The sequence below is a fragment of the Dipodomys ordii genome, unplaced genomic scaffold (genome assembly GCF_000151885.1).
Source record: "Dipodomys ordii isolate 6190 unplaced genomic scaffold, Dord_2.0 Scaffold1, whole genome shotgun sequence".
NCBI lineage: Eukaryota > Metazoa > Chordata > Mammalia > Rodentia > Heteromyidae > Dipodomys > Dipodomys ordii.
Window position 1 is genome coordinate 66,062,524 of NW_012267217.1, and position 24,019 is coordinate 66,086,542.

General features: G+C 47.6%; 1 protein-coding gene across 1 annotated transcript in view; it reads right to left on the reverse strand.

Annotated features, from left to right (window-relative positions):
* The window catches only part of Iqca1 (IQ motif containing with AAA domain 1), a 126,168-nt gene that overhangs the window by 98,241 nt on the left and 3,908 nt on the right, over positions 1-24,019 (reverse strand). The window contains exons 2-5 of the mRNA XM_013023535.1: positions 23,238-23,357; positions 21,078-21,263; positions 19,769-19,840; positions 7,985-8,190 (exon numbers count right to left, since the gene is read on the reverse strand). Of these exons, the coding sequence (XP_012878989.1) occupies positions 7,985-8,190; positions 19,769-19,840; positions 21,078-21,263; positions 23,238-23,357 (584 nt within the window). The remainder of the gene's footprint in view (positions 1-7,984; positions 8,191-19,768; positions 19,841-21,077; positions 21,264-23,237; positions 23,358-24,019) is intronic.

Here is a 24,019-nt window from a genome sequence, read left to right on the forward strand (position 1 = left end):
CCAGAGACTCTGGGACTCTTAGCAAATTTCTGCAATTTCTTAGCAAATTTCTCCACCCACTGGGCAGAAGCATGGGTCTGACCCATGGCCTAGACTAAACTCAAACTCGGGGAGACTTGTCCATCATCGTGGAGGGAAAGGGGGACAGAGAGCCTCTCACAGGACTGTGGGGTTGTGGAAGGCTGAATGATGGTCCCCAAGGATTCAGAATCCTCATCCCTGGAGCAGGAGAAGGATCTTTGAAGATGGGAGTAAAGTGAGAGTCAAGAAATGATCCTGGATGATCTCAGTGTACCCTAAATACTGTCCCCAAGAGTCCTTCCTGTAAGTCAGAGGCCAAGGGGTCAGGGCCCCCACAGAGGAGGACAGAGGCCAGAAGCGGCGAGGAATGGCTTCTCTCCAAGCTTCCAGAGGTGTCCAGCATGCCAGCACCTTGACCAGAGCTCTCACTTCCAGACCAAGGCAAAAACACATTTCTGTCGCTCTGAGCCACCAAGTACGCGGTGATGTGCTACAGCGGTGATAGCTAACGCACGCAAGTCATTGCGGAAAGCATTCAGCTCCTGCCGAGTCCCGGGGGTAGGAAGCAGGACCAGGTGAGTTTGATGATGTTTGACCAGGTTTGCTTGATGAACAATAGACACATCCACCAACTGAACTTATGTTTCTAAAGCTGTAGTTTTCGACAAAAATTGCTGCTTTAAATAGTGCATACTGTACGAAGGATACAGCCACAGGGCCACCTTCTCCAGGATAGTCCCTACTCCTGGGTGTTGGGAAAACAGGAAGAGACAGCAGACAGAGGTGGAGAAGGCGCTTGGCAGAGGGTCGGTGCGTCACTTGTCCCCACTGGGCAGGGCCAGATGCCCGGGAAAGTCCCAGATGCCACTGGGAAAGTGTGACACAGGGCGAGCTGGAGAACAGATTACAGAGTGTACAACTAATTACACAAATTACAGAGTGTACAACTAAGATACATGAGAACACAATATTTGCAGAAAACATCATTCAAAATAGAAAAAAAAAACTGTGTACGGCAGCTGTAATCCCAGCACTCTGGAGGCTGAGATGAAAGGATCGTGAATTCAAGCACAACTTGGACTACCCAGTGAGACTTTGTCTCAAAAGCAAAACAAAGCAAAACAAAACCCAGAAAAAATACACGGAAAATTCATATAATCTCAACAGGAAACTTGTCGGTCCAAATATAATACCTTCTTTACTCTCCACAACCACCGTGGATGACAGGTATATGCCAGCCTCCTCCAGATGGCAGGCTGAAACTGGACCAGGGTGCTGTGACTCACAACCAGCAAGGGCACCGCTGGGCAGACACTAGGCAACCAGCCCCAAGACTGGATTGCTTCCCTCCCTCCCTCCCTCCCTCTCTTCCTTCCTTCCCTTCTCGCTTCCTTCTCCTTTCTAGCTTTATGTAGGCCAGTTATAATAAATAAAAGACAAATGACAACCTGGGAGGTCATTACTGCACCAATCTGTCAGAAAGCTTTGGGATCTGTAATTGTGTAAGGAAGAACAGCAGCACGAAGGGACACAGGTGCACGACAGCCAGTTCACAGCCCAGGAAACGTGGCTGGCTGGACTCAGATGCTTCCCCACCTCACACTAGCACAGAGGGCACAAACAAAGGGATTACCAAGACAGGAACCACTTCTTATCAACCTGGAAAATGTTAAAGAAACCACCATCAATCCTTTAACTCATGGGTCTATGTGACTGAACACTAAGCAATGGCTAAAAACATGTGTGAGAACATTTTAAGGACATGGGAAGAGCCAATGTTTAAGTTTTAGAATTTAAAGAAAGAATCCATAAAGGTGCAAACATAAATGTGAGAGAAAAGACTTGGATAAAATTTCCTAAAAAAATTCATAATATCTATGTCTATACGCATTGTAAGGGATTTAAGTTATCTTCTCTAAACTCATCTGACAGATTTCTTCAAATACGCATACATTATTTTTAACTTAGGGGAAAATATTTCATTTTGAATAGCTTAAAATTTGACTTCACAAATAACTCCCTTTGGTAGCTGTATGTACTGATAGAATGAGCTGAGACTAGGTATTCTGGATGTGGGAGTATTTATTGCTTGTGACTTCTCCTAATTTATTGAGTTATCCTTGAGTGTCTGCCTGGAATTTATCCTGAGGACTGATCACGAGTCACGTTTCAAAAGACAATATTTTCTTTTCATTTGCCTTTGATTTGAAAAAGCAAGAAGGGTTTTGATCAAAGTCAATCAGATAAATGTAATCCAATTATAAAAATAAATTCACCCTTGACCTTATATTATTTTTTAAAGGAATTTTTATGGCTTTGAGAATTCCTCACGGTACACCCGGGAGGCCGCCTCTGACTGGTCTCCAGACCCGAGGTCAGCAACAGGAGGGCGAAGCAAAGAGTCCTCCAGGGACGGCTGCATTTTCAGAGGCGCCCAGGAGCCTGCTACAGGTAGGTGCCCCAGGAAGACACTGGGAAAGCTCCCAGTTCCCATGATCCCCGGGACCTCAGGTGAGGACAGAAACTCGCACACACCACCGCCTTCCTGGCTGCCCACGGCTGTATGGAAGGACGATGTCCAACAATGTTTTGAAGGTGTTACATTCACTGATACCTCGAAAAGCAGGGAGACAATGTTTTAAAGATCAGTCCAAATTGTGTTTCTTCCCTCCCTCCTCCTCTATTTTTTCTAAAATAACACCCATTGAAGCAAAAGGCTCCTGGCAATGCTGAAGGGTATGAAGCGAAGTGTGACCATGCACCCCCTCACCCCCCGCCCCGCCCCGGGGCCGTCAGACTCAGGGATCTCTGGCAGACCCTTCCAGAATGTTTCCATGCATGTGCCAGCACATATTTAAGAGTGTGTTGGAAAACAGTAGTACACAGCTTCTCTTTCTGTGGTTTTGGTTTCAGTGACTTGCTGTCAACTATGGTCTGAAAATATTAAGTGCAAAATTCCAGAAATAAACAGTTGCTGTGTTTTCAGCCGTGCGCCGTTCAGAGTAGCATGAAGACATCTCGTGCTATGCAAGCCCTGCAAGGACCTGCTCATAGGGACGTGGACCGTCCCTCCGTTCAGCATATCCACGCTGTATACACTGCCTGCCTGTTAGTTCCTTAGCAGCCAGCCTGATTATGAGACCAACTACTGCAGTACCACGGTGCTTGTGCTTAATTCTTACTTAAGAACTAATAAGGGCCCCAAACACAAGCATAATGATACATGGGTATGCTCATTCTGCCTTATTAGTTACTGCTATTTATCTTTTTCTGTGCCTAATGTGTATACTCAGCTTTGTTCCACAGATATGCAAGTATAGGAAAGCCACATTGTATGTATCTGGATCTGCCCTATTTGGCAGGGTTCTGGAACAGAAAGGGGACTACTGCATGAATATATGCAAATCTATGCAAATGAACATGTACATTTTAACTTTTCTGGGTTATAATTGTACATAGTGCTTTCAACCTAGTTTTGCCACTTAGCAATGTGCTGGATTTTAAAATGTCTATATAAAAACAATCATTTCATTTATAGACAACATATTTTTGCAAAGCTATTCTTTAACACACAAAGAAGGGAAGTTCTGGATGATGGAAATTTGTGAATTCAGGGCATATAATAACCATTAATCATGACAATGAAGGTTTTCAATTAAATCAAAGCAATTTAGTCAGAAGACTTGGTTCTCCGGGAAAACTGCCTTTCTAACTAAATTTCTGTGATTGCAGTTGGACAAAATCATCTCAAGCATATTTTCTCCAGATACAATTATGTAGATGGTTAAGAATGGAAGACTAGTTGGGTCCCAATGTCTGTTATCCTAGCTACTCAGGAGGCTGAGACCTGAGAACTGTGGTTCAAAGTTAGCTGGGCAGAAAAGTCCCTGAGTTTCTTATCTCCAACTAATCAGTAAAAAGCTGGAAGTGGAGGAATGGCTCAAGTGGAAGAGTGACAATCTTAAGCCAAGGAGACAAACAATGATAGCACAAGACCCTGATCTCAAGCCCCAGTATTTGTTCAAAGAGAAAAAAAATAAACGAACAGAAGATCCTAGCACCGCTAGCTGCCCCATTCACTGCTTCCTAGTAGAGGCCCGTTGCTACTGGAAGAAGGCAGAGTGGGCAGAGGGATGAATGGCTGACTCACAGACCCAAGCAAGCACTCTGGGATTGTGCCATGGGCCCCAGATGACAGAACTGACCCACAGAGAAGTGAGGTCTGAGCCCAGAGTTGCACAGACATCTCATGGGAAGTAAGGACTCTGGCTTGCTAATTTTTCTTCATCATTATGCAAAACCTCAGAGCTTAGGGAGGAGACAGGGAGGAAGTGGGGAGGAATTGGGGAGGAAGCTGCTGGGGAGGGTCTGAGAGCCACTCTCCACATGAAGAACAAGGCAGTGAGCAAAGTGGAGAGAAGGAAGGAGGTAGGTGAGTGGGTGGGCACACCGCTAAGGGTCTTGGTCAGAGGGGGGCGCATGCCCAGACACCAGCAGAAAACTCAGGGCCGGGGTAAGGAGATTCCTAAACACGGGAGACCCCTGGGCAGTGCTCAGGAGAACCAGGAGCACGTGGCTGCAAATGAGGAGGGCCATGAATACCTGGGTTGTGTTAAGAAAACTCCACAGAAGACAGGGAGGTCCCAAGAGAACCAGTACCCAGGCAGGACAGGCTATGGGCCAGAGGCTGGAACTGGGGTGACTGGATGCATATGCTGGAAACCATGGGCTGCAGAAGGAAGCCCCCAAAGATCAGGCAGCCCAACTCCTGGCCTTCACGACCTTCTGGGGCATGGAAACCAGCACAGACATTGACTTTTGGGCCAATGGTCAACCACCTGTGAGATGGATTCTGCTGGCACTGTCCAGCGATGTCATGGCTAGGGTAATGGGTTGGGTGGTGCTGCAGTACACGCAGCATCACGCAGCTGCCAGCCACACATGGCTAGTACAGCCATGCAACCTCGGACGGGACATAGCCCTATACAGTTTACCCGTGTGCTATTTCAATCAATACGCTGCATCACTCCGCTGGAGCTCACTGCATGTTCTCTTGAGCTACACTTAATCTCACCTTGCATTGTTCAGCATGGTCCCGGGAGCAACAAGCTATAGTGTGTGTGTGTGCGTGTGCGTGTATATGTGTGTGTGTGCACACAGACATTATGTAGTCAATGTGTGTAAAGATTACACCATCTAGGCTGGTGTAGGTTCCTCTGGGACATATGCACAACCACTAATTCACCTAACACTCAGCATGTGTTGGTTGTGAAGTGACACACATTTGCATGTGCTGGGCTGCTGTCCCTCTGTGGGGGGGCGCCCCTCCCTCCATGTGAGGGTGTGAGAACAGCCCTCCCCCCCCACCAGCAATGCCAAAGGAAAAGGAAAACGGGGCAAGGTGCTCGAGAGGGAGGTGTTTGGATTGCCTCTAAATCCACTCAGAAGAGATGGCTGACCCAAACAGACAACTTTGAAGCGAGAGGGACAGCCGGTTATAGCTGGAGAATGTCAGTTTTTTATGCTGTGAGCAAGACCAGGATTGACAGTCGGGCTGACAAGAGGAAGCCCAGCATCTGAAAAGCAAGCATTTTATGAGCTGAGTCCTGGCATTTTGCTGCTATCTATCATTACTGTGGCACATTTCTAACAGCTTGACTGGAGCATAATTGATATGCAATCAACGGCTCATATTTCACGGGTACAATTTGGTACGCTCTGACAAATGTGTACATTCATGGAGACCATCACCCAAGGAGAGGATGGGAGGGGGCGGCAGAGGGGGCCAGCGGGAGGGGCCCTGCGCTGCGTGTGCTGGAACCCGCCTGTCCCCGACAACCGTGGTTGGAAGGGATTCACACCAGGGCTTCCTCACTCACACATCCCTCACTGCTCACACTTGCTGCAGGCCCTGAAGAAGGCAGAAGGGAGGTCACTCATCCCAAATGAACTTGAGAAATACAATTCAATATTTCAAGTATTGTCCTGCGGGAAAGGGCAGAGCGCCTTCATCGACTGCATGTAACTGTCCTATCAAACATCCATGAAGAAACTGTTACAGTTTAACTTGTTCAGTTTAGCTTTGCTAAACGTGGGCTATTCCTGAGGACCTATGAGTGCTAGAGTCCCAGGGAAGGGAGGTCTGAGAGGTCGGATCTTTGTAAATCACGTAAAGTACGGCCGGCAGCAGATCCCTGCGCGTGCGGGGCCAGGGCTGCGGCCTGCGTCTCCTCACACTCGAGTTGGAATTTCAGTGTCACGGGGCTTGTGAGGAGAGGCAGCAGCTTCCAGTCGTGGGGTCAGGGGGCTCCTGCTCTCATGATGGATGAATGCCATCACCAGCAGAGCAGGGCACTGTTTAGAGAGCGGGTTAGGTGCTGTGGGGTGAGTCTGTTCTAGAGAAGAGGAGCTGGTGCTCCGGAAGCCTCCTGTGTTGCCACCTGGCGCTGCGGTGCTGTGCGAAGGCTTGCACCAGCCAGGGCCTCTCTGAATAAACCGTTATTGGTTATAAATAAGCCCACCTCTGGCATTCTGTGTGGGTGTGGACCAGAATTCGCCCTCTGACTGCTGGAAAGAGACCCCCATTCTCCTGCTTCTCGTGTTCTGGGAGCCCCCTCGGATCCTTGCCCTGAGGGCCTCTGCACTGGGCACTGACAGTGCGGGCGCCGACGTCCCAAAGCCAGCGGAGGCACAAGGGACACAGACGGAGACCAGCCAGCGCGTCTGCCGTATTGTTTTCTTTAAAACTGAGTTGTTAGGCTTGAACTGTGCCAAAGGGAGGATCTCTGAAGGCTGGGACTGCAGCCTGCCTGCCACAGACATGAAATGACAGAAAATATTTAATACTGTTTATGAGGAAAAGTGTGATTTTGTCTTCTGTTGTCAACAGGGCCCTCCCAGTGAGCGGGGTGGGCTAAGCTGCCCAGCACCGGCGTCTGAGCCTCTGGGGAGCGGTGCGACAGGACGCAGCGCCTGCTTGCGGGAGGATGGCTACACCGGCCTTTCCTAGCCCCATCAGCCATCAGGGCGCTTGGCCCTCTGCTCTGCCTTTAGCAAAGAAAATAGACTTGAAACCGTCAACACAGTTACCTACAAAGTGTTTGTCCTACCGTGTGAAACTAAGAAAACCCTTTAAAACCCGAGTCCTGCAACCAAATCCATGATTATTTAGCATTGTATTTAACAGCCACGAGAGGACTGTTATCAGTTGAGAGGCCAGGGCCTTGTCCCCAGACCTCCTACTGGCCCCTCTTTTCAGGGAGCCCTGGGTCAGGTTGCGGTCCCGAGGCTGGCAGCCACAGCGTGGCAGACAGTTCTAGGACGGAGAACCAATCCCGAGCCTCTCACAAGTATGTAGACTGCCAGGAGGGCCAGAGGGGAGGGCAGGTTTCTGATGGTTGCTGGAACGTTAGGTTTTGGGACAGACCTGGCTATGAAATTCTACTTGAAGCAGCTTATTATTATTATTATCATTTTTTAAAAAATAGGGCATGAAGAAATGTCAATTATACAAAAGAACTCATGTCTGAATTCTTAGCCTGGGAACCTTACTTTTCAAAGGTGAAGCTCAGAGACTGTGTGCTTCTATACCCACAGGCTTAAGAACCTGGCACTTGTTGGGTGCCTGTGGCTCACGCCTGTAACACTAGCTACTCAGGAGGCTGAAATCTGAGGATCATGGTTCAAAGCTAGTCTGGGCAGGAAAATCCACAAGACTCTTACCTCCAATAAACCACTAGAAAACTGGAAGTGGTGCTGTGGCTCAAGTGGTAGAGCACTTGCCTTGAGCTGAAGAGCTGAGGGATAGTGCCCAGGCCCAGAGTTCGAGGCCCATGACTGACCAGAAAAGAAAAGAAAAAAAAGAACCTGACACCAGCAGCCCGACACCACAGACCCGAGCAGGAGCCTGGCGGGACTCACCGCGCCCTGGCCACACGTACCACACCCACGACGCACGCATCACCTGCACTCGATGAACCACTGGCGGATCTGGTCCTTGAGGCTCTCCTTGAAGTCCTGGCCCTCGATCAGCTTCAGGTCCTCCTTGATGGTGATCATGGCTTCCTGGTAGTTCTCCTCGTGCTCCATCTGCACGTTGCTCCGCAGACAGTTCACCTTCTCCGCTTGCTTGATGGTGGCGCTGACTTCGTTAAAGAGCGGGGGTGGGTTCTGAAAGTGGAGGACGAGAAGTTGGGGAGGGTGGAAAGTTCCAGAGCTGGTGGAAATGAAGAGAAAAAGAATCTAGCCGGTCAGTAGCTTCTGTGGCGTCCGGCACATAGGGACTACAGGAGGGAATGAGGTTAGCTCTGGCAGGAGGAAGCCCACAGCTGGTTCACCAACAAGGGAAGGGACCCAGGCTTCCCCCAGCCCTATCTCCCCCGCCCCCTGCTCAGCAAACATGCCGGTACCCAGAACAACAGTTCCCATGCTGACTGCTCTTCCAAGTCCCATGAGTAAAGGCGTGGTCCCTTGGGTGGAGCCACTGGGAGGGGTGGGAGCTCAAGGAGGCGAGGGCTAGTGGAAAGGACTAGAGGTCACTGGGCAGCCCTTTGAGAAGGTGTTTGTCCTCTGCCACACACTGCCACCAGAATGCACTACCATGCCACACCCCCGAAGCAATCTGACCAGCTGATCGTGGACTGCTGATCCAAAAATCTCAGCCTGAACAAACCTTTGATCTTTTGAAGTGGGTTGTCTCCCGTATTTTGTCATGGTGACAGAGTGCTGACTAACACATTCAAGAAGCCTTAAAAATATCTTTTCCCATACAGAAAGTGAAAGCTTTGCCAAATCTTCCTGGCCAGTACACAGAAGAAATAAGGATCTGAAGCCAGCACTGCGAAAAGAATTGAGGTGCTCTGACTTTGAACAAAAACGACACCAAAAATGAACTTTGAAAGCATCAGGTGCATTGCTACAGACCTCCAAGGAAGGAGAACCTAGAGCTGGGTCCAGACAGCCACTCCGACACTGTGCCTTGTTAACAGAATGCTCTCCCTCAGAACCCGCAGTCGGCAGCTGGTCAGCTGCAGCTCCCCAGGGCAGAGCAACCACCGGCGTCTGGAGCGCGTGCGGGGGAGAAAACACAGATCACCTTAAGACAAAACTCCCGTTTTTAAAAGGACCTCCGAAGAAATGAAATTGGTAGGGCAAGCTGCTCATACGCTGTGACGTGCCAGTCAGATGCTGCATGTGCGGGCTTGGCTGAGGAGAGGTGCATGACTGGGAAGGGGAGACTCAGCCAGGCTATCCTATGTACCAACAGGTGAGAAATTCGCTGGTGTGCGGCAGCAGCCTATAACGGCTTCTGAGATTCATCTGACAAGTTTTCAGGAAATGTGCAAGCTATTCATTAAATATATCCATGTTTAGATCAGAAATTATATAAATTTGCTGACATACACAAAATCGGAAACAAAAGATATTGATATTCAAAACTCATTATTTTTGAATTATTTTCCTGGTGTGTCTGCCCTTGCTGTTATTTATGTGTGCTATATCTCTATGATGCTATAATGCCAAGCTCCTGTAACTTCCCAAGTGTATTTGGGTTAGTAACTTGCAAGTGGCTACAGTGGGAAAGTTTACACCACGGAAATTGGTCAGTGTTGCCAATAAGAGCTGGTTTTATCGTTTTATTTGATTTTACGGACTCAGAGTATGACAGAAGGAATGTAAATGATGCACATAAGCACGCTGCACACTCGTTATCTGCAGGCTTGAACAAAACATCACAAAACTTCTTTGAGGATCAAGTCCTCAAAGAAGACACGAAAACCATCATGAAGAAGTCACAATCTGGTTTAGCAAAGAAGTCACTCAGTTTGAGAACATGAATGGGTCACATTCTGACATTTTAACTCATCTTACTCAAACCCAAGTGCAAATATCAACAACATTCATAGCGGAATTGTATTTGCAGACCACAATTCCAGGCTGACAGCAGCAGATACACAAAGTGCAGTTAAAATCAAGACAAGTGTTCTGTGAGAATCAATGGCTACACAGAAATTACTGCAGAGAAGTGATAGGTTTTATTGTCAATTATATTTATGACACGTTTATGTCCACACTATAGCAAACTTCCAGTTGAAATTTTGTGTGTCTGAGAGCCACGTTTAAACATCCTGGTCCAAGACCAGGCCCAGTCATGGTGGAAGTTCCTTCCCATCACCCTCTGAGCATTCATCCCCAGCCAAAGATCAGAATCCTCACAGTCAGAGCAAAGACAACCACGGGAGCCACACAGCCAAGGCCTAACCTGAGAGGCAGAAAGTGAGTTTGGTTCGTGGTGAGGAGAGCTGCTCAAGTGTTCTATCTTTACTTCTGGCTTTTTTGGTGCTAATAGGTAAGACTCATGGACTTCCCTGCCAGGTCTAGCTTTGAACTGCAACCCTCAGATCTCAGCTTCTGGAGTAGTTGGGGTCATAGACGTGAGCCACTAGTGCCTGGCTTTCAGGTTCTTTACCACAGATAGTGTTAACTATCTTTTGAAGTCTGTGGACCATTTTGTAAAATAATGCTCTTAAGCTGACAAATATCAGACATGTCTGTCTGTGTTGGAAACCAGCTCTATGAGGACACACACCCACCTTGGGGTAATTAGGCTGTGGCTGGTCAGGGAACAAGAGCTGCCTCTGTTCCTTCACTGAGGGCCACACTGCCACCATGGTGAACCGACGCTGTTGGAGGTGAGCCCTGATCATCGGGCTGGCGCGGGACTTCTGGTCTGCTCCCAAGGGTGGATTCTCCTACATATCAGATGTACCCCTTTCCTCTAGTCATTAATTTATACCATCAGTAATACACGTAATATATAAGTTACATATACAGAAATACTCACATATATATGTGAGTATGGCCTTAGGGATTTTTACTCTGTATCTGGGCTTTATTTTTTGCTCAACTTGTCCCTGCCATGGCTCAGCTGCAGCTGGCCCCCGTGTCTCTTTGACCGACCTCCTCTGTTGTGTGTGCTTTTGATTTCACACAGTCTTAATTTTACAGTTTCAGATTGCTGTCTCTACAATTCTCTCCACACCCACCCTTTCCAGCCACGCTGCCACTAGGTTGTAAGGCCCAGATAGACTGCGAGAAGCCGTGCCACAGCGCGTGAGTGGAGGGCGGGAGTGAGGGGTGCAGCCACGGCAGCCGTGTTCCCACTGCTGTCAGGAATGCTGCAGAGAAGGGCACTTACAGGGTGAAGAAACATCCGGGCTAGCAGAACAGAGTCAAAGTCCCTTAACATCAGAACTGGACAACACGTAAGATCTTTTCTACAAAGGACATTAGCAAAAATACATCTTTAAATCAATTGAATTTATATCACATACTAAAATAAATTCCAGAAATTAACTATTAACTGTAATATACATGCATGTGTGAACACACATTCTCTCTCTCTCTCTCTCTCTCTCTCTGAAGACGCTCTGAGCCTCAGGGGACAGTGTTGTCACTGTAGACACTGGTGAATACAGCCCACTTTACACCAAAAAGTTACGTGAAGAAAAGAAATCACATATTTAATATGTCATCAATATATACATCAGAAAACTCAAGAAAATAAGCCTATTTTCTAAGGTTAGTATAATGAGAAGATACAGCTGTTACGCAAAGGGGAAAAATCCTAAAATATGTAAAAAGTGAGTACAGAGTGAGAATTATAAAATCACTGTAAAGAACCATGATAACATCAAATGATCTAGCTAGGCACTGGTGGCCCATGCCTGCCATCCTAGCTACTCCGGGGGCTGGGATCTGAGGATCGTGGTTCAAAGCCAGCCCAGGCACAAAAGTCCATGGGACTCTGTTCTTCAATTAACCACCAAAAAACCAAAAGTGGAGCTGGTAGACACCAGCCTTGAATAAATAAGCTAAGGGACAGCACCTAGGTTCTGAGTTCAAGCCCCAGTACTGGAGCAACAACAAAATGAAACCAACAATTTAAATCTCCACCTTGTTCAGGTCCATAGAGTCTGGTGGTGTTGAGATCAGGCCTGGCACTTCCCTTCCTGAATCCCTAACATTTTTTTATTTTCCTGGTTGACATCTTAAAGGCCTGGATGGGACAGAAGCCTCTCAGCCCTAGCGAGTCTGTCTAACCTCCCCCATGGCCACACTGCAGTTCATGTTTTCACACCACTGATAAAATGGGAGCCAGATCTATCTGCCCCTGGGCAGTGAGGAGAACAGTTTTGCAGGCGGGTCCTAACACTGAGGGGGATGCTCTGGATGGGTAGGAGTCCTGGGACGCCACTTTCCCGGGGCTGGTGATTCCCTTTTGCGAGCTGTGTGTGAGCCAGGCCTCTCCTGCTTGTATCCCTAATGCAGACTCAGTGAGTAGAGGCTCTCATCTGTGTCTGCTTGGTGGTACAAGGCAGAAGGGCTCACCAGGATCCCTACCAGCACCACGATCTGAGTGAAACAGGAAGTCCTGAGCTTGCTTTGGTGTCTACCATGAACACCACTTGCAGGAGCACGGTGCTGCCGTCTGCCTGCACCTTTCTGCTCTGATGTCTTTCCCAACACACGCATGCATCCGTCTTGGCAGACAGACGTGAGAGGCCTGGATGCTTTTCCCAAGTCCCTCCAGGCTACGGAGGAAGGCAGCGGTGTTCTTCTCCATCTCCCATAACACTGCCATGTGGTATTAATGGGTGGGCATCCGGGCATGCATCTTGATGTAGACTTTCTCAGACAAAAATACATTTCGGTCATTCCCTGCTCTGGTTGCTTTTGAATTTAAAGCTTGTAATAGGCGTAGGACCTCTGTTAATGAGCAGCCCTTCCTCTGGGCTAAGACATCTCTTCCTCATTAATAGCTTTGGTCATATGGAATTCAAATTTGTTAACTCGCCACGTAAACTGCAATTCATTTAAAAATAAATTACAAACGTTAAAGGGAGCTGAAGAACATGATAATATACCACATATCGAACTGCATCAGCTGGAGAATAATGCATCTTAATGAAGGCTTCCCATGTGAATAAACCATTATATTTACAAGCTTCCCATGGCAAATGACCCAGAACAAGATAACGAAACCCACATTTATAGCAGGGTCCTCTGTCAGCAAAAACATACATATTAATAACTGATGTTGCTGAAAAGAAAAAAACAACCCAGGACTCAATAGGAAGCTTCCTGGGTTTGTGGAGAAATAGGACTCACGGTCCATTAAGTTAAAATGCTTATCTAATGTTTGATGGGCTTTCTCTTTAAAACTCCTCATTCGATTAGGACGAGAAAATGGACATTTGTCCAAATAAAAGTTTGTTCAATTTATCAGTCCCAAATATATTTGCAAATAAGGGTTGCTGGGCTTCTGGAGGAGCGCCTGGCCGGGGAGGGGGAGGTGGCGTTGAGCAAGGTTGGAGCTGGGGGAAGGGAACAGTGACAGTCAGTGGCCATCTCCCTCTGTCCCCGTCTCCAGCTGCCCCCCCATCTCCGGAACCCGGGCCTGTGCCACCGACAGCCATGCTCACTGGCAGGCTGGGCAGTGCGGCTCACCTTTCTCCCGGCTGTGAATCTGCACAGGGAAGGTGTCACACTGTGAGGGCCCGCTCCAGGCATCCCTGAGCTTGTTAAAGCCAGCTGCTTGGCTTGATCGTTTCACTTCAGGTGTATTGATGGACTTGTGTTTATACAGGTTTACTCAGTTACCCGGCCAGAGAACTGCAGTGCAGAACAAAGGCTCTGGGGAGGGCAAGGCCACGGGTCTTGCTTTGACAGCTGGGCCAGAGCAAGCTGGTGCCAGTCTTTATGTCTGTGTCCACAGTTTTTGCAAATAGAAAAGTATTAAGGAATAAGACAAGTTCTAGCCCACAGAGGGCAATTTAAAAAAAAAGGTTTGCTTACAAGCTGGATGCTGGTATCTCATGATGGCAACCCTAGCTGTTCAGGAGGCTGAGACGCGAGCGGAGCTTTGGGTCAGTAGTCGAGTGCCAGCCCTGAGCAAAAAGCTGAAGGAGAACTTGATGTCCTGAGTGTTAGCCCCAGTACTGGAACAGAGAGAAGAAGCCACCAGGCTCCGGTGGCTCATGCCTGTGATCCTAGCTACTCAGGAGGCTGAGATCTGAGGACCGAAGTTCAAAGCCAGCCCGGGCAGGAACATCTGTGAGACTCTTATCTCCAATAATCCACCAGAAAACTGGAAGTGGCACTGTGGCTCAAGTGGTAGAGTGCTCGCCTTGAGCACTAAAGGTTAGGGGCAGTGCTCAAGCCCAGAGTTCAAGCCCCATGACCAACAACAATAAAAAAGGATGCCATTTTGACATGTCCATGTTTATGTACAATATAATTTGATCCACTCTCCCATGCCATACTTCTGGAGAGCTCTCTATTAAATAAATCATTCAATGATTGTGACTTTACATTGCTATTTTCCAAGATGGCATCAGCTGCTGTAACTTGCAGTTACCTTCTATCTCACGCTCTACAAGTCCTGATATCCCTGCTCCACAGGGGGCGGTGCTGACTGCCCAGAGGAGGAAACTGAGGCACACGGGGAAGGCTCTCAGGGTGAACACCAATCTCCCCTCTTCCCCTCTCCTCTTCTGTCCTCCCCTCCCCTCCCTCTCCTCTACTGTCCTCTCCTCCCCTCTTCTCTGCTGTCCTCTCCTCCCCTCCCTCTCCTCTACTGTCCTCTCCTCCTCTCTCCTCTGCTCTCCTCCTCTCTCCTCTACTGTCCTCTCCTCCTCTCTCCTCTGCTCTCCTCCTCTCTCCTCTACTGTCCTCTCCTCCCCTCTCCTCTCCTGTTTTCTCCTCCCCTCCCCTCTTCTCTGCTGTCCTCTCCTCCCCTTCCCTCTCTTCTCCTTTGCTGTCCTCCCCTCTCCTTCCCTCCCCTCCCCATCTGCTCTCCTCCTCTCTCCTCTCCTCCTTTCTCCTCTGCTCTCCTCCCCTCTCCTCGGCTCTCCTCTCCTTCTCTCTTCTTCTCTTCCTTCTCCCCTCTCCCCATAGCTATGGGACCACAAGAGAGCTCATCATGGGTCCTTTGCCCACCTGGCCTTGCCAGCAGTTCCTGAAGAAAGCACCAGGGCAGCTGCACCCAGCAGTGTGAGCACAGAGCTCTCTCCAGGTGAGCCCCAGATGAGGCCATGCTCACCGGGCGCCCCAGCCTCCGCTGGAGTTTATTAGTTAATAAGACAAAGTCTAGACTGATTGGCTTAAAAGCAGTCAGGGAGAGAATCTGAGTGTGCGCGGGTTCCCTGGCGTCCTCTCCAACGAGAGTCCCTGTGACGGCGCTCGGGGACCACGATGGCCAAATCGCCGTCCACTGAGCTCTGCGTTCCGCACCAGCGACCCGTGGACCCTGCCAGTGAGACTAACTGCACACGGTTTTTACAGTGCTATATATTCTCCTTTGAAGATATCAAAATATAAATATTTAAAATGGCAACTTCCAGAAAATTAAAAATACATCCTATGACAATAGTAAAAGACATGTGTGGCCAGGACCTGGAAGCAGAGGCCAGCTTTTGGGCCAACTCGGGGCTGTATCACTAAATGGCCACTCCAGGAAGCACACCGTATCTCTTAAAGACACAGACACAGTTTGATCAGTTAGGTCAAAGATTTGATACTATAAAATAGATGGAAAAAATGAATATTTTTGTGTGGGTACTGGTACAGGGATTTCAACTCAGGGCTCAAGGCTAGCACTGTATTACTTGAGCCACACATCCACATCTGGTTTTTTGCTTGTTAACTGGAGATAAGTGTCTCATAGATTTGTCTGCCTGGGGTGTTTTTGAGCCATGATCCTCAGATCTCAGCCTCCTGAGTAGCTAGGATGACAGGCGTGAGCCACTGGCACCCGGAGGGAAAAACGAAATTTTAAAATGAGAAGAAAATCAATGACGTGGTAAGAAACATTTCAACTGACAGCATGTCTTGGCGCTGGGGTCATGGATTTGGGGTGGGCTCAGCCACTGAGTAGCAGATCTGATTCTTTAAGAAAAACGGAACCCAGGTCTTCCTCAGCCGTGTGAAACTTCAAGGGGACACGTAATAGCGGGGGATGTTCTCAGGGGGAAAGCACACTGGGGAAATGGAACAGACACATTGTTCTATTTCACCATCCAAACCACATTGCTAAGAAATGACTACAAACAGTTCTCATTGCACAGAAAACATGCAGACTTCAAAGTAAATGCACAAAGTTTAAGCTCCAAGCAGGGGATTACACCTTTGCATGGGCATAGGTACGCTACTAAGACAAAGAAAAGAACAGCAAGTCTAACCTGTGACACACAGTAGCTGTCCAGGAAATAGACACTGGGTTAAATGGAAATGTACTGATAGAAGTTGCTGAGTCAACCCATCTAATGTGAATTTTAGTTTAAGCTTAGAGTATTCTCGATTGAATCTTAACCTGCTAATGTTTAAAGTGGGAAAGTAGATGTAACTATTTTTTATCATTCAAATCCTGTATTCAAGAGTTATCTCCACCTCTCCCCCCAACACACACACACACACACACACACACACACACACACACACACACACACATCGTGATAGTACTGGGGCTTGAACTAAGGGCCCTGCATTCTTGTGTGGCTCTTTCTCTTAAGGCTGGTGCTTTACCACTTGAGCAACACATCTACTTAATTGGAATAAGAGCCTCTTGAGCTTTTCTGCCCAGCCTGGCTTTGGACCTTTGTCTTGAAATTTCAGCCTCCTAAGTAGTTAGGATTACAAGTGTGAGCCACAGGGACCAGTTCAAGCCTCTCTTAAAAATGCTGACGAGTGGAGTGGTATCATGCCCATCGACCTATTCATACACACAGAAAGCACAGATCTCAGGAGAATATCGATCACATTTAAATGACACTTGCTTCTAAGTTAAAACATAGATTTTCAAATCAACCAAGTAAAAACTCTGACCATTATAGAAAACATCATCAACAACAAAATCTCCTGAAGTTCATTCATGAAAACGTAAGCTCTCTTCAAACTCTGAATTTCTGCTTTCTTTCTATGGTATGCGTGTAAATGTATGCTTATACTGAACTTCCATCTTAAGTATTTCCATGCAATCAAAATTAATCATGAACATCTTTCTGGTCCGGAGAGAGATGGCAGAGGAGAAGCTGGAGGCTAAACAAGCTCTCGCATAGAAACGTCTTTCTGTTATTGGCATGCCACTGTATTACGTAAGGCCACCAAAAGTGATTTCGCCACAAACCTTCTCTAGAACAGAAGTGGTTATTTCTAATTTTTCATTCTTAAATACTGCAGAGAACTTGCATGCACTCAAGTCTCTCCTTCTGATGACTCATTGAGAGAGAAACAGAGGTGGATTCTGAGCCCTATCTGAGATGAGCAGTTTGGGTTTAACACTTGTGATGAGTCAAACTGGACGCAGAGAGGCAGGCACTTAGCCACGAGCGCTCCCTGCGCTGTGGTTCATTCTTCTCTTAAACGGTGTAGAGCTGGAATAGAGGCTGTGAATTCCAGATTGTGAATTCCCTCCCAGGCTGCTCCTCCTTGCCCGCTTCCCTCACACTGCCAGCCCCTCTCCCCTTTCTCTGTCCTTTATTGACACTGTCCTGGTAACTCTCTTGAATGTTCCCCTGGGACAGCTGTGTCTCACTGGGTCCCGACTGAGCCAGGCCTTGGAAGCCTGCCAGCACTTGCGGCTGCGGTCAGTTCACGCAGGCTTCGGGCTGCCTCAGGACCCCTGGAACCCGGACTTCCCTAGACAATCTCCTCTGCTCCATACCTTCTTGTCTGTCACCACGGTGCTTCATGACATCACCTGACAGCTTCCCTCGGCTTGTCCGTATTTTGCTGTTGATAGCATATTTGTGTATTCTTTTCTTTTTGCGTTTTGCAGCACTGCGGTTTGAACTCAGGGCCTCATGCTTGCTAGGCGGGTACTCTACCACTTGAGACAGACCTCTAGCCTTTTTTTGCTTTTATTTTTCAGGTAAGGCCTTGGTTCACAATCCTCATACCTATTCCTCTACATAGCTGGAATCAAAGGTGCATGTCGCCCTGCCCAGCTGTTTTGTTGACTTCTTGCATGGGCTGGCCTCCAACCGCAATGCTCCCGATCTCTGCCTCCTGAGTTGTTGGGATTATAGCCACGCACCAAGCATCTGTTCTTCTCCTTTACTCTGGTGAGCTCATGAGAGCATTGTATCAATTTTTTTCAATTGTTATTAAAAGAGGAGTTACTGTTTCATAAGTCAGGATGCATCAGTATTTTCAAAGACAGTCCTTGTATTTATCCATGATACTGTTTAAAATGGGGATCCCAAGGGGACCCCAAGCATCGTAGCTCAGATCAGCCCATCTTGAGACAAGCTCCCCAGATTTCTTCTCTTCTAGTGCTTTAATGAAAATCTGTCACAAGCAAGGCTCCACCAGTAAGGGGTATGACCTCCGGTCACCTGACCCAAAGGTACTCAAGAAGAATCACCTCCAAACACCAAAGGGTTGCGATGTGAAAAAGAAGTCCTTAGTCCTCATCCAAGTCCCTATGTCATTCTTAGCAGAAATAGAAAAACAGATCCCACTATTCATATGAAAGCATAAAAGATCCCAAACGGCAAAAGTAGCAATGCTGGAGGTATCACGATGCCAGACTTTAAATGAAGCTACAGAGCCGTAGTAACAAAAACAACATCATACTGCTGTGCTGAAAACCAGCAGAGCAGTGTAGAAGACCCAGGAATAAAACCACACCAATACAGCCATCTACTTGTTGATAAATGAGCCCCAAGCACATCCTGAACAAAAGATAACCTCTTCAATAAATGGTGCCAGGGAAGCTGGATGGCCACATGCAGAAAACTGAAGGAGAAACTGAATCTCACCCTACCTACACTGAAGCTCATTCAAAGTGGGGGTGTGGATCAAGTGGTAGAGCACCAGCATTGAGAATAAAAGTGGGTTAAAGATCTCACATAAAAAATCGGACACTATGAAACCCTTAGAGGAAAACATAGGAGAAACACTTGAAGATACAACATAGGCAATAACTTTCTGAACAAGACTCCAACTGCTAAGGAAACAGAGTCAGGATTGACCAATGGGGCTGCATCAATGGGCTGCAAAGCTGTGCAGAAGCTGTGATAACGTGATGCAACTTGGTTTGTCAAGATGTGTCAGTGCACAGTTCTCCCCACTGCTTTGGCCAAGGGAGTTGGCCACATGGCAAGGGGCTGGGGCTGCCTCCCCCTCACAGCTGGCAAAGACCTGAGGGCTCCGGGCTGCCTCTGACAGCCACAGGATTGGAATTCTGTCAGCAGCCATTCTCCCAGCTGGTCCTCAGATGCAACCCATCCCTGCTGAAGCCCTGACTGCAGTCACCTGAGGCCTCTGAAAGGGAATCCAGGTCTGTGGGCCTACAGAAACTATGACGTAACAAGCAGGTACTGTCCCAAATTGCTAAGTTTCTGGCAACAGATAAGAAGTACGTCTTCTCAACTCTGGTTTGTAATCCCCTCCAAAGCCAGCTGAATCAAAGCAAACCTGCTCTCGTGACCATACATACTAACAACACTGATGGAACCACTGACAGACAATACGAATAGCATGTGTGACGTGGCACAGAGCGGTGCAGAGCCTCTGCACCGGCCTCTCCCCACCCCTGGACAGGTTCTGCATGATACAGGCCGCTCCATTCTCCCGACCTGCCTGCATGGCTGTCCATCCTTCCCCTGAAAACCCTCTAGAGAAGACATGTGTCTTACACAGGCATTCATCTAAGAGACCAGATCCTGGATTTAAGCAAACTTACCATACCCAGGAATATCATCTCTTCTTCTCTCTCGCGAGCGGTTTTCTTGCACTGATGGAAGCCTCGCCAGACCTGGAAGCAAAGACCAGTGTGTTTGCTTGTCCATGTATTCACGTACAGTCATGTAGTCATATATGTCATATTGTTTGCCCTGTATTCATGGCACAACCCCCAGGCAACACCATCAAGTCCGTTGTGTGTAGGTGTGCTCCTGGAATATCTTCTCTGTTGTGACCCTGGACAACTTTAGCTAAAGGAAGGATGAATCCTACTGGGAATTCTGTAAGAGAAACTTCTAGAAGGCAGGAATACAAGGCTAGATCTAAGGGGAGCACTTTATAATTGTACAAGAAAAATTTCCAAGGTGACATAGGGAACTACGACATAGAAACTTCCAAGGATTATACAAATCCTCTTTATAACTATCAACTTAAAGGAAATAATCTCTTACCTCTCCCTCTCACATCTCCCCCACCCTGAACCAAGCAAAATTCGGGGCAGAGCCCAGCTCTCAGGCTCAACTTTATGTCTGAATACTCATCATCTGTCAAACCTGATTCTAACAGAACCCCACTAAGGTCTTCTTCCTTTTCCTGTACATAGCCCCACCTCCAGCCCAAGAGAGAGAGGGCAGGAAGAGGCCCTCCAGGGTATTTCTAGAAAGAGAGTCAATGCTCTGGTCACCAGTGAACTTTTAAACAGATTGTTCTCTTCATACCGCTCCTCTGTAAGTTTATGTCTGTGCAAGAACTTTTAAGTTTTTATTTTTCTGTGTGCTGGTCCTGAGGGTTGAACTCAGGGCTTAGACACTGTCTCTGAGTTTTTTTTTTCTCAAGGCTAGTGCTCTACCATTTGAGCCACAGCTCCACTTCCAGCTTGTTGAAAGTTCATTGGGGATAAAAGTATCATGGATTTTCTTGCCCAGGCTGGTTTCAAACCACAATCCTCAGATCCTAGCCCCTGAGTAGCTGGGATTACAGGTGTGAGCCATCAGCACCTGGCAGTATTTTTTTAAAATATTCTTTAAGTATTGATATCCTCACTGGATTTTAGCATTTTTCTAACCATTAGCAACATTCTTTTCTAGTATTTGAGTAAAGGAAAAAGCCCTCTGTGTTTTATATCGATCTAGAATAAAAAAATTAAAATAGGACCAAATTCGGTTAATGGTTTCTGCAGGGGGAGATCTCTCAGCCCTGCAGCGGGAAGGTGTCCCCCTCCCCCACCGCTGCGCTGTGTGAGGGGCGCCGTCCCTCCCCCCCACTGTGGGAGGGGTGCCCATCCTCACCCCAGCAACGCCTGCTCCTACCTTCTGGATCCGGAGGGCTGCAATGCTGGTGTCTGCTTTGTCACCAAGCAGCTTGGATTGTCTTGCTCTGTATTCTTGAAGGTAGATTTGTTTCATGAACAGAGCTCTCAGGCGGCCCTGCCGCGCCCGCTCGGCAATCTGGATGAATTTAGTGGCCTGCTCCAAGGGTAAACTCTTAAAATATTTCTGCAAAAGGAAATGGGACAAATCAATGTTTCCACACGGTAACTACACACATGGGTTCCAGAAACATCACTCCGTTGCTTGGGACACACTGCTGAGACCCTGGTGGCACGGAGCGTGTCACCTCCTGGTGGGTTTGTCCCTGGCGATTCACGTGCATTTTCACTCTGTGCCACGCTCGTGCTGTCATCTCAATTTTAACCTCTACCCTTCCAAACGGAACAGTAACGAGCACCCTTCAACCACACAGCTTCAGTGCAATGTAACACTGCCACTAGGATTTCATAACGTAAGAGTAGGAACAGAAATTAAAGACACATTTCTAATATGAGTTTAAAATATACTTCAGGGGCTGGGAAGGTGGCTCAGTGGTAGAGCGCTTGCCTTGCATGCCTGAGGCCCTGGGTTCAATTCCTCAGCACCACATAAGCAAAAAGCCGGAAGTGGCTCTGTGGCTCAAGTAGTAGAGCGCTAGCCTTGAGCTGAAGAGCTGAGGGACAGCACCCAGGCCCAGAGTTCAGGCCCCACAACCGGACCCCCCAATATATATATATATATATACTTTAAGTCAAACACATCGTTGAAAAGCAATTGCTGACTGACCTTTGTGAACATGACTAAGGCTGGAATAATTTTATTTTGCATAGGAAATGTCTTTCAGGATGGACTAATGTGCAGTTTGAAACATCCAAAGGTGATGGGTACCACTGAACTGAAAAAGGAAGGTGCAGATCAGATTGCAGTGGGGGGAGGGTGGTGAGCAAAGTCAAGAGTGTGTTGTGCCTTTGCCCGCTATGGTGCCAGAACATGGCTGCCAGGAGCTGGAGGAGAGCCAGAGGAAGAGGCGGCCATCTTGAGTTAAGGGGTCGGAAAGGTGTCTAGAAGGATGTGCTATCAAGTTGAACTCTGCAGAACGGGCACCATTTGGTGGGCTGCTGTGTCAGGGGAGCAGAGCACGTCTTCTCTCCAGCCTTGAGCATTTGTGTATGCGAGACGGACACCGCTGGGCTGGTGGATACAGCTGTGCTTCGGAGGCCTGGAGGCAGGCAGGCAGGCTGCCTCTGTCCCTGTCCTTGTCATCCCCGCATCTACTGGCAATCTTCCGTCCACCACGGCCCAGGGCTCAGTACCAATGGGCCTGTCTGTAGGAAGAGCTCCTTGGCTGGTTGTGGCTGCACAGCCTGGCCTGCCCCTGCAGGGCAGGGACACCCCCCTGTCCTTCGCTCTGGAGTACCTGGTGTGGAGGATCGAGTGCACTGTCTATGATAGCATCACCTCAAATCCCTGCAAGTCATAGAAACAGACAAGCAGATCTGCCAGATCAACGGGCTCATGGCAGGACTAGAAGAAACATGGTCCCCTCTCCTCCCTCCAGGAGGCTTCCTGGGAGACTGCTACAAGAACCCAGCAAGAGGGGACAGGAGTCAAGAGCTGGGAAAGCTGGGGAAGAGAGGATTGCGCCGATGCAGTGGATGAGGAGGGGGAAGCTGGAGAACAGAGCGGGTCCTGACGTGCGCGTGCATGTGCACATGCATGTGTGTGCATGGGTTCCTTTCTCTTTCCCCACAGACAGTCCGCTCTGCATTTCCAAGTTTCACTCAAATGGAAGTTACAAAGGGCCAGAGAGAAAACATGCTGATTTTCAAGTTCCCGGTAAGTTTTGTCAAACCTTAATTATTTCCTATGAATAAAATTTAACTAGAATTAAGCTAGGTGAATTTGGGATAAAAAATAAATTCAGCCAAGTTGGTAATCAAGTTAGTCTTAGAGTTCCCAACTGAATGAACAAAGCATTGTGTTTGGATCTCTTGTTTCAGAACTTCTGCAAAGTGGTGATTAGGTCTCACTGGAAACACATCCAAAAGTTCCCAAGGTGGGAGGACTCAGTCCCTCCTCGAGGTGAGCACCGCCTGCTTCTCGCAGCCAGGAAGGGCGGCCACACAGACCACAAGAAGAGATTGTTGGAATAACACCCACCACATCAGGAATATCCAATCCACTCTCGGTGAGTATCTGAGCCAGGATCCTCTCTCTTCCTCTTATCACATCCAACCTCTCCTTCAAAAAATACTTGGGTATAGGAATGTCCAACTGTTGCTAGAGAAAAGAAAGAACAAGCAAAACAGCATCTCAGTCATAATTTCAGGATTCAAAACCATTTAAAACATATCATAGGGCTGGGAAGGTGGCTCAGTGGTTGAGTGTTTTGCTTTGTAAGCATGAGGCCCTGGGTTCGATTCCTCAGAACCACATAAGCAGAAAAAAAAAAAGAAAAAAACATATCATAATGACAGGGCCCATGGAGGGCAGAGAACTTATTACCGCCAATAAGACCCAGATCACCACAAAGAAAACCATTATTACACTCTTGGTTTTGTAGTAAAACTTCAGGAATTCAAATCAATAAAGCCTTAATTAACTCACAATTATCTCATGAACTTCTTGAGGAAACAGTGTTTTCTCAACCCATCTAAAATAATGATACAAAAAAGGATAGCAAAGAATCTTTGAATTAAGTAATTTATACAAGTACCACCAACTCATGTGGATATAAATGGTCACATAGGTTTTAATTATCTGGGATCATTTTTAACAAAATTTATCTCATTATAAAAGTTATCCACAAAATTAACTGGCTTTATTAGGAAACTTGATTATTGCCTAACAAATATAAACAACCATTCCCCACCCACATGTGTTGCAGATAATTTCAAATGCCTATAAAGGAAACACATATTTATCAGTCTAAGTTCAAAAAT